The sequence below is a fragment of the Colossoma macropomum genome, unplaced genomic scaffold (genome assembly GCF_904425465.1).
Source record: "Colossoma macropomum unplaced genomic scaffold, Colossoma_macropomum, whole genome shotgun sequence".
In the NCBI taxonomy this organism is placed as follows: domain Eukaryota; kingdom Metazoa; phylum Chordata; class Actinopteri; order Characiformes; family Serrasalmidae; genus Colossoma; species Colossoma macropomum.
Genome location: NW_023494798.1, coordinates 34,959,046 through 34,970,669, shown reverse-complemented (window position 1 = coordinate 34,970,669; position 11,624 = coordinate 34,959,046). Strand labels below are relative to the sequence as shown.

The following is an 11,624-nucleotide window of genomic DNA, read 5'->3' as shown; positions in this document are numbered from 1 at the left end:
ATGAAACAGAGGGTAGGGCTGAGTGGTAGGGCGAAGGGGTGAAATGGGATAGGGCCCCATATATTTCACCCCTACACACTGTAGAATCTGATAAAACAGTCCAGCGTGTCAAAAAGGATCGAAAGTGTTTTTAAAGTCAACAAAACATGCAAATATTATACTATTGCTCGTTTGGTGGACTTGCTGCTAAATTAAGGTGTAAAGGTTGTAAATATGATCTCTCCCTCTCTCTCTCTCTCTCTCTCTCTCTCTCTCTCTCTCTCTCTCTCCCCCTCTCTCTCTCTCTCTCTCTCTCTCTCTCTCTCTCTCTCTCTCTCTCTCTCTCTCTTTCTCTCTCTCTCCAGTCTTGTGTCCCTTGCTGTGTAAGAATGGAGGAGTGTGTATCCAGAAGGATCGTTGTCTCTGTCCCCCCACCTTCACTGGAAAGTTCTGCCACATTCCCGTCTCCTCCACCACCTCCACCAATGACATCGAGAAGCCACTCTCCAGCTCTGCGACTTCGGCCAATCAGGGACTGATGCAGTCGGAGTACATCCTGCCTTTACAGAGTCCGCAGCAGAGCCAAAGCAGCGGTAAGACAAACCCCTCACTCAATAAGTAAGAAAATATTCCTGCGAAGTTTTTCTTTTTTCCTGTTTTTAGATCAAAATTCTGATTTAAGGAGTGTAATCGCATCAGCTGCGTTTACATGCATTCAATAATCCGATAACTGCAGAAAGTCAGATTTTGCCAGTAATCCGATCCACACGGTTACATGCACTTGGGTAATCAGATAATGGGGAAACTCCAAGTCTACAAGAGTCAGACTGTAATCAGATTTCTGCTTTACAACCAGCCAATAAACTCACAGAAGAAGACGCGACGTAAAACTCAAACTTAATATGGCGGCTTTTTTTAAATATCGCACGACTTTATCTGAAAATATGAACAAACATCGTCTAGAAGATGAAGAATATTGAAATCCTTTATTTCCTGTTTGGTTTCAGCGCCGCTCCAACAGTGTTTTGTTGCGTCTCGTGACATCCACTGTCTGATCTCACCATGCGCAGACTGAGAAATCTGATAGAAATCAGAGTAAGAGTTTACATGCACTGAGAAATCTGATTACTGAGCTAAAATCCAGCCTCTTGATCGGATTTCTTAATCAGATTTCTAGAGCGAATTTTGGTGTTTACATGACCATTTGAATAATCAGAAAACTGCAGAAATCTGATTATGATCGGATTGTTGAGTGCATGTATACGCACTGATTGTCTTAACAATGTTGTAAAGTTGGGAGAGACAAAGAGGCAGAGGTGTGGACTCGAGTCATATGGTTTGGACTCAAGTCCGTCACAAATTTGATGACTTGAGACTCGACTCGTGAAAACCAAGAAAGACTTGTGACTCGACTTTCACTCAAACAGCAATGACTCAGACTCTGACTCGGAAAGACTCGACACCCAAAGTGGAAGAAACGCAGAGAGTCTGACCGCAGACGGCTACACAGTCAGTTACTGGTCAGGTGAATGGATTCGTTTCCTGCCGTGGTCAGATGGTTGATACTGAGCTTATGCTCGGTTTATTTCAAAAGACAAGAGAACAGTTAGAGTCGCTTTTATAAGCTGGAAACAAGCAAAGAACCCTTTCATGATGCCAAGAACGCTTTAATCCTGCAAGTGGTTCTTTACATGGTGAAGTGGTTCTTTAGATTGATAGAGAATTTGTCATATATGCTTTTATATAGCACCAAAGAGGGTTCTGCTAGCGTTACAGTGTCAAGCTTGTATGCAATAGAAGAACGCTTTTTGCTTCTATATAGAACCATTTTCAAAAAGGTTCTATATAGAACCATTTACAGCACATTCTCTGTCAGTTTGAAGAAGATTTCACCATGAAAAGAACAATTTAAGCTTGCACAGCATTCTTTGAAGGTTCATGATTATTTTTAGGACCATTTTCTTTACTAAAGAACCCTTGAAGAACCATCCTTTTTAAGAGTGTGGTTATCTATGTACCATGGATTTTGTATTTTAGTTGAAAGGGGTAAAAATTAAAATAATATACAGCCAGGGAGGCACGGTGGGTAGCGCTGTCGCCTCACAGCAAGAATGGCCTGGGTTCGATTCCCAGCCGGGTGACCAGGGTCATTTCTGTGTGGAGTTTGCCTGTTCTCCCCGTGTCTGCGTGGGTTTTCTGGGTACTCCGGTTTCCTCCCACAGTCCAAAGACATGCAGTCAGGCTGATTGGACGTGCTAAAATTGCCCCTAGGTGTGAGTGTGTGTGTGAATGTGTATGTCTGCCCTGTGATGGACTGGCGACCTGTCCAGGGTGTATCCTGCCTTCCGCCCAATGACAGCTGGGATAGGCTCGAGCACCCCACCGCAACCCAGAAGGATAAGCGGTTTAGATGATGTATGTATGTATGTATGTATGTATACAGCCATACGCTACTAACACGCTGTCATTACAAGGCTACAGTACTGTTATTCAGTGTTATGGCCTTAAGAAGAAGAATGCAGACTGACTCCATTAGGACTATTGACTTGAGACTCACCTGTACTGACTTGGGAGTTGACTCAGGACTTGAGACTTACTTGTTACTTGCAACTTAGTGACTTGTTCCCACCTCTGTGAAGAGGCAGGATGCAAATGCAAGTCCTTAGTTTTATTGAAAATCCATGACGCAAAGGTATCGACAACAATGACAAAACACAGACAGAAAGAAGACCAAAGACAGAGGGACATGAAGAACCTGGAGAACTAACAAGAGAAACCAAAACAGGGCTTGAGAGAACAAAACACCAAGCAAACACAAAGCACACAAGCAGGGATATAAATACACATAGAACAGACCAGAAACACCTGGGACTAACGAGAGGGCGGGGCTACAGACAACAGACAGGTGAGACAGATAACAAGAAGGCAGGACCAGAAAGGAGACAAAGACCAAAACAACACAAAAGCACATGGAACAAGATAACAAAGGCTGAAACAGAGAAAGACGAGGACGGGGCCAGACAGGATGTTACAAATGTTTTGTTGGAAATTAGTTTTTAGAAACGTCAGTGTCGCTGCTGGACAAAAACATCCAGCTAACAGCGTCCTGTGACCACTGATGAAGGACTAGAGGATGACCAACACAAACTGTGCAGCAGCAGATGAGCTATCGTCTCTGACTTTACATCTACAAGGTGGACTGACAAGGTAGGAGTGTCTAATAGAGTGGACAGTGAGTGGACACAGTGTTTAAAAACTCCAGCAGCACTGCTGTGTCTGATCCACTCAGACCAGCACAACACACACTAACACACCACCACCACGTCAGGGTTACTGCAGTGCTGAGAATGACCCACCACCCAAATAGTACCTGCTCTGTGAGGGTCAGTGGGGGTCCTGACCACTGAAGAACAGGGTAACAAAGTATGCAGAGAAACAGATGGACTAGAGTCCACTACAGAGTGGAGCTGATAAAGTGGACAGTTAGTGTAGAAACAAGGAGGTGGTCATAATGAACTGGAATTTAGTATTAAAAATTGTACAAACATGATAAAAATGCCTCCAATATGTAAATTACCTCTACCGGATGACTTGGTAGCAAAAATGACACGATTTTAATTGACTCATGTAACTGTCGAGTTGCATGGAAACACCTGGGACTAATGAGAGGGCGGGGCTACAGACAACATAACAATTAAGACAGATGACAAGAAGGCAGGACCAGAGAGGAGACAAAGACCAAAACAACAACAAAAGCACATGAAAGTTATGTTGCAGGCAACTCACAACATGCAACTCGTTGCGTATAAGTTCCACCATGTAAAGCCAGCTTAGATGGAAACATCTGTGAGATGATGAAGAACATACGTTCTCTCAGGTGTGGCCAAACTTTGACTGGTTCTCCAAATGTGAGTCAGATTTGGGGCCGATTCTGCGTCTGTTTGGCAGCTTGTTTGCAGCGGAGTGAGCGTTTGCCAGCTTCCTCTCCGTTTCCACAGCGCAGGCAGCAGCAGTGACTCATGGCTGGAGTATGTATGAGCCGTGTTTCTACATACTTTAATCTCCTGGTTTCTCCTGCTCGCTTTCTTCTGAGGAGTCAGGCTGTAACGTAAAGCTGCTCATCACGGGGAGAAAACAAGCCGTTCTTTGTTCTGACCCAGTTTTGTTTACTCTGAAATCTTGCACAACCTCCGTCCACATATTTGGCTCTTGAAAGAGCTCAGGGAACGCGCTGGTGTCGTCCTGCGTTTGGTGCTGTAAGCTGACACGCTTTGTGTTGCCGTTACTTCGGGATCTTAGAGGGTTTTTCTTTTTGCGTGTGCAGCATCAGCCAAAAGTTCAGACTCCGCCTCCTGAAGAGTTTTCCTCCATTCCATTATTTTCCCTATTTAAGATTAACACTGAAAACTACACACTTAAAAAAGACGGTTCTTCAAGGGTTCTTTAGTAAAGAAAGTGGTTCTGCATAGAACCATGAACTCTCAAAGAATCCTTTGCATGATTAAAGGGTTCTTTGCATCGTGAATTTTTTTTCAGATTGATGGAGAATGTGCTTTAGATGGTTCTGTATATCACCAAAAAAGTTCTTCTGTTGCATACAAGCTTGACATTGAAACAATAGCAGAACCCATTTTGGTGCTATATAGAACACTTTACAAAAAGGTTCTATATAGAACCATATGTAACACATTTCTTTGCCAATCTGAAGAACCCATTTATGATGCAAAGAACCTTTTTTTGAGTGTGTAGAAGAACGCTTTTTAGTGCTATATAGAATCCTTTTCTAAAGCACATTCTCCATCAGTCTGAAGAACCCTTTGCATGATTAAAGGGTTCTTTGTATTGTGAAATGGTTCTTCAGATTGATGGAGAACGTGTTCTAGATGGTTCTATATAGCACCAACATGGCTCCTTCTATTACATACAAGCTTGACATTGTAACACTAGCAGAACCCCTTTTGGAGCTATATAGAACCTTTTTCAAAAAGGTTCTATATAGAACCATCTAAAGCACATTCTCCATCAATCTGAAGAACACTTTGCATGATTAAAGGGTTCTTTGCATCATCAAATGGTTCTTCAGAATGATGGAGAACGTGTTTTAGATGGTTCTACATAGAACCTTTTTGAAAAGGGTTCTATATGTATATCAGAGTGTCTCTAAGATCATGAAACACACTTATCATCAGGTGGGTTCTGTCTTTTGACTGATCCTGTATTTGTGCTCATATTTGTATATGTTTGGGTTTGTTCTCATGCTAACCCTGCACTCCCAGGCTCCCCGATGGTGAAGGTGCGGGTGCAGCACCCTCCTGAGGCCAGCGTGAAGATTCACCAGGTGCTGAAGGTGGGTTCCGGCCCCACGGTGCACGAGCGGTCAGAGACGGTGACCTGGTCATCCGGACTCTCTGGATCCCGCAGGCAGGTCATTCTGCCACGAGAAAGGGCAGAGGCTCCGCCTCCTCGTGTCCAGGCACGGCTCGCTAGCGTCCAGGCCCAGACCATCCGCGGTGACTCCATCTACACCGAGTCATCCGGCTTCAAATACTGCTTCAGAGAAGTGCGCAACGGGCAGGTGAGGACCTGGAGGTGGACGATACATTCCGATATTTTCCCGATATGCGGTACGTCACTGTACTTACTTATTCAGACACCTGATCAACTGGAGCAGAGAAAAAAGATTTTTATTTTTTAAAATATGAATACAACAATTTTTATTCAATTTTCCACATAAACAGGACTAAATTTACATTAAAAAAGGTTTCATCTTCACACCGATCAGGCATAACATTCTGACCACCTCCTTGTTTCTATGCTCATTGTCCATTTTATCAGCTCCACTTACTATATAGGTGCACTTTGTAGTTCTACAGTTACAGACTGTAGTCCATCTGTTTCTCTGATACTTTGTTAGCCCCCTTTTACCCTGTTCTTCAGTGGTCAGGACCCCCATGGACCCTCACAGAGCAGGTAGTATTTGGGTGGTGGATCATTCTCAGCACTGCAGTAACACTGACGTGGTGGTGGTGTGTTAGTGTGTGTTGTGCTGGCACAAATGGATCGGACACAGCAGTGCTGCTGGAGTTTTTAAACACTGTGTCCACTCACTGTCCACTCTATTAGACACTCCTACCTTGTTCGTCCGCCTTGTAGATGTAAAGTCAGAGACGGTAGCTCACTCAGACCAGCGCAACACACACTAACACACCACCACCACGTCAGTGTTACTAGTCCCACCCCAGTAGTACTGTAGAAACGCATTTAGAGATCAGCCTGTGGATCAGAGTGTCTTTGAGATGATGAAACATATTCAGTCAGTCAGGTGTGTCCGGTCTCCGGACTGGTGCCGTTTTAGATGGATGGATGAACAGATGAGCTGGTGGGTGAATGAGACTGTTCCCTGTGTCGTCCCACAGTGCAGCTCCCCGATGCCGGGTCTGAGGAGTCAGGAGACGTGCTGCAGGGACGACGGCCTGGCCTGGGGAATAAGCGAGTGCACGCTGTGTCCTGAGTTAGGTACGTCTGAGGTCACTCAGTCCGTCATTCAAAAGCACAAACATGTATACTTGTACGTACAGTAGTGTGGCGTGGGTGTGGTGTTTCCTGCTCTTCTGCTGTGTTAGTGTGTATTAGTGTGTGTGCATTCGTGTGATCCAGCCATAACAGCTCCAACCAAAAGATCAGCTTTGACCTCTTTTTCTAATAAAAGCTGGGTTTTTATTAAGTTTAAGGTTTGGGGGGAAAAAGCTGAGTAGTGTACCCACAACCACAAAATGTTTTCATCACATACGCACAGTATTGTCAAACAGATTTTTGTATGCAGTGTAAGGATATGATGGCATACAAATACCCTATATATATATATAAATGTGTGTGTGATTGTGTGAAAACGTGAAAATGACTTGAAATCAAATCTCTTTAAAATAAAACATTAAAAATGAAGAAGCTTTTAGCCCTCTCCTGTAAAATCACTATTTTGGAGATTGTCCTCTCTTGTATCTCCATTATGCAATAATAAATTGCAATATTTGTGCAAACACACACCAATAATGAAACTAATAATAATACAAGCAACCATAAGAACAAAAAATTCTATTGTTTCCACTTTTTATTGTCCTGAACCGCCAGGACCCCCAGGACCCCCTGTATTTCACACCTCGATCTAATGTAATAATGACCTTTTATCAACCGTTACGTCTCCCGCTCAGTGTTAATTCCCACCTTGTGACTGTGAGTGTGACACATTCGGTGTGTCTCTGATGTGTTAGTTGTGTGTATATTGTCGTCTCTTATTCTCATGATAGTGCAGCATGACACGTTCTGTTTGATGTGAAGCATTAAAAAATCGAATGGGGGGGAAAAGGGCAAATTATCATGACTTCATCGATTGTGTCACGTATATGTCGCGTAAAATTTCAGCACCTCCAGCTTTAAGCCCTGGAGGATTTTTCTGGTTCTAAAAATAGACAAAAACAAACACACACAACACAGAGAGACTGCGTTATCAGCCAGACTGTGTGATGTCACCGAGCCATAAGTGACTGGCGATCTCAGATATGAGTGTTTCTATTCATAGCTTCACTGCAGACGTGCTGAGCTGTCTGAGTTTGCCTTATTTGTACACGTTACTCTCTTTTAGCCCGTCTGGATCAACATTAAGTCGTGTTTATCCCCACTGTGAGTTTATATTAAAGCACTGCGCCTCGCCCGTGCCCATCACCACCCTCTATTTTAAACCACACCGCAGAATTCGACACAATCCCTGAGCGTTATTATTGTTCCAGATGCAGTCGCCAGGTTATACCGCAAAGGACGACGTGTTTATGACATTCCTCTGATTTTCTCAGGATGGTTTTAAACATAGTGATGAGTTATTGTTCTCTGCGCTCCAAAACAATACTTGGAACAGCTTCACGTCTGTGTCCTCGTGGGGTCGCGCGGTGATTGATAACATTAATTATAGCAGCACAGGATTCTCTCTTGCACAATGTTGAACTATGAAACAGCACTGGAGATCACTGTGTGTTACGAAAGAGGACCTAAAATTAGCCTCGGGAAGCCCTGGCCCCAAAATTCAGACGTGAGCATTTGTTTTGTTTCTAAGGGTTTAAGGATTAAGTTTAAACTTGGATTAAATCAAGGTTAAATCACGATATCTGTTAATTACGTTGCACCAAATTTCCAATCTACACTCTAAAAAAAGATGATTCTTTAGTAAAGAAGGTTGTATACGGAACCTTGAACAGTCAAAGAACCATTTGCATGGAATGGTTCTGGAATGGGATGTCCAACAAGCTTGTAGAGGTAAAGGTCAGGTGTCCACATACTTTTGTCCGTATATAAAAAATGTGCTTTTTGTGAATCATCACTGTCGTTTCAAACCCTCAAAGTTCTGTAAAGCCTCTATTTCTGAGATATGAGGTTCTCTTACCACACTGACGATATGTTCTGCTGGGACTTTGGATCTTTCATTGTGTTCATTGTGTAAAAAGTTCTTTAAACTTGGATTAAATTAGGGTTAAATCACAGTATCTATTAATTATGTTGCACCAAATTTTCAATCTACACTCTTAAAAAAGATGGTTCTTTAGTAAAGAAGGTTGTATTCGGAACCTTGAACAGTCGAAGAACCATATACATGGAATGGGACGTCCAACAAGCTCCTATAGGTGGAATGGTCAGGTGTCCACATACTTTTGTCCGCATATAAAAAATGTGCTTTTTGTGAATCATCACTGTCGTTTCAAACCCTCAAAGTTCTGTAAAGGTTCTCTTACCACACCGACGATACGTTCTGCTGGAACTTTGGATCTTTCATTGTGTTCACAAGCATAAAAAGTTCTTCAAAGAAGATAAATGCTGACTAACACCCCTTAACTGTTGAGAAATGTTGATGAGAGGAGGATGTGGGAGGGAAGCGAGGGAGTTCGGCTGATCGCTCTGTGTCCTTTGACATTCTCTTTGTTTTCTGAGGCAGTGTGGACTCTCTGAAACGCTCTTTGATCTCTAAAAGAAAAGGATTTCCACACTTTCCTCCACTTTCGTGGCTGAGGAACACAGACGTAACAGAGTAATTCGTTGTTCACAGAGCTGTTTGTCTTGGCTGCAGACGCTGCTGCCCTCGTACTCAGTTTAATTCTGATTATATGAAGATGCTGAGACACTACGAGGAAACATTTCATGTGTCATGTTCTGCTATAATAGCTACTCACTACCTTCTCGCTTTTCCACTTGTGTACAGATTCAGGAATCAGGATTTTGCACTGTTTCTAGATCACTATATTCATATTTTGTGACATTTTGTAACATCTGTGACCATTGATTTTTTCATTAACTCAGTGTTTCAGATGTAAACAGAGTGATTCAGAGTGGTTTGGTGTGAAATGGTTCAGATGTCTTTACAGTGGTGGTGATAGGAACCAGGGGTCGCCATGACTACAACACAAATATAGACATTTTATTTACTATCCAGAACCACCAGTGAACCTACACCAGTCTTCTGAGTTTATATGGAATGTTGATGATGGAAAATAGTGGAAAATAATAAATTTTCTTTGGGGACTGTTTCGCCTTACAACGCCCTGTATGTATCCCTCCACCATGAATGGAGTATAAAAGTATGTTTTAGTCCAAAATCTTCCCAAAACTATCATAAAACAATGTCAGTGTATTTATAACTATTCAATGTAATAACTTTCTGTGAGGGAGCTTTAGTTATGAATCCTTCATGTATCCCTCCACCATGAATGGATTTAAACGAATTGATTAAAGTACGTTATAGACGAAAAACATCATCATAAAACATAAAAATCATAAAACAGTGTCTCAGTCATCAGGCAGTGAATTCATAACCATTTCATGTAGTAACTTTCTGTGAGGGAGCTTTTAGAGGTGGACGTCTGGTTCCTATCACTACCACTGTGAACAGTTCTGACTTGGTAAGTTTCTCTAGAACGGAGAGTTTCACACCAAAACACTGTGAACCGCTCTGAACCACTCTGAACCACAGTGAACCACTCTGAACCACTCTGAACCACAGTGAACCACTCTGAACCACTCTGAACCACTCTGAACCACAGTGAAGCACTCTGAACCACTCTGAACCACTCTGAACCACAGTGAACCACTCTGAACCACTCTGAACCACTCTGAACCACAGTGAAGCACTCTGAACCACTCTGAACCACAGTGAACCACACTGAACCACTATGAACCACTCTGAACCACTCTGAACCACAGTGAACCACTCTGAACCACTCTGAACCACTCTGAACCACAGTGAACCACTCTGAACCACTATGAACCACTCTGAACCACTATGAACCACTCTGAACCACTCTGAACCTCAGTGAACCACTCTGAACCACTCTGAATCACAGTGAACCACTCTGAACCACTCTGAACCACTCTGAACCACAGTGAACCACTCTGAACCACTCTGAACCACAGTGAACCACTCTGAACCACTCTGAACCACTCTGAACCACAGTGAACCACAGTGAACCACTCTGAACCACTCTGAACCACTCTGAACCACAGTGAACCCCTCTGAAACACTCTGAACCACTCTGAACCACTCTGAACCACAGTGAACCACTCTGAACCACTCTGAACCACAGTGAACCACTCTGAACCACTCTGAACCACAGTGAACCACAGTGAACCACACTGAACCACTCTGAACCACTCTGAACCCCTCTGAACCACTATGAACCACAGTGAAACACTCTGAACCACAGTGAACCACTCTGAACCACAGTGAACCACACTGAACCACTCTGAACCACTCTGAACCCCTCTGAACCACTATGAACCACACTGAACCACTCTGAACCACTCTGAACCACAGTGAACCACACTGAACCACTCTGAACCACAGTGAACCACTCTGAACCACTCTGAACCACTCTGAACCACAGTGAACCACACTGAACCACTCTGAACCACAGTGAACCACAGTGAACCGCTCTGAACCACTCTGAAACACTCTGAACCACAGTGAAACACAGTGAACCGCTCTGAACCACTCTGAACCACAGTGAACCACACTGAACCACTCTGAACCACAGTGAACCGCTCTGAACCACTCTGAACCACAGTGAACCACACTGAACCACTCTGAACCACTCTGAACCACAGTGAACCACACTGAACCACTCTGAACCACAGTGAACCACAGTGAACCGCTCTGAACCACTCTGAACCACTCTGAACCACTCTGAACCACACTGAACCACTCTGAACCACAGTGAACCACTCTGAACCACTCTGAACCACAGTGAACCACTCTGAACCACTCTGAACCACAGTGAACCACTCTGAACGACTCTGCTTACATCTAATTTAATTATGCAGAACATTTTTAATTTGAAATCCCCTTCAAGGCCTTAAAGGATAAGATTTGTGTGTCTTCCTGTGACGCATGTGTTCAGATGACTCACAGAGTGGACATAGTGTTTGTGCTCATCTCAGTGAGTGACAGTGATGTTTCTCCTCAGGGAGCAGAGGTGAGGGGAGCTGCCCGAAAGGCTTCGAGAGGGTCAATGGCACACAGTGTGTGGGTGAGTACGCTGACCACTCCGTTAGAGGAAGTCTCTGACCGTGTTGTGTATCGTCCCTTTGTTTGTGTACAGGATGTGTGTGGT

General features: G+C 43.5%; 1 protein-coding gene across 1 annotated transcript in view; it reads left to right on the top strand.

Annotated features, from left to right (window-relative positions):
* The window catches only part of LOC118817850 (latent-transforming growth factor beta-binding protein 1), a 106,441-nt gene that overhangs the window by 70,918 nt on the left and 23,899 nt on the right, over positions 1-11,624 (top strand). Inside the window, exons 7-10 of the mRNA XM_036584807.1 lie at positions 345-572; positions 5,256-5,554; positions 6,396-6,495; positions 11,478-11,540. Coding sequence (XP_036440700.1) covers positions 345-572; positions 5,256-5,554; positions 6,396-6,495; positions 11,478-11,540 — 690 coding nt within the window. The remainder of the gene's footprint in view (positions 1-344; positions 573-5,255; positions 5,555-6,395; positions 6,496-11,477; positions 11,541-11,624) is intronic.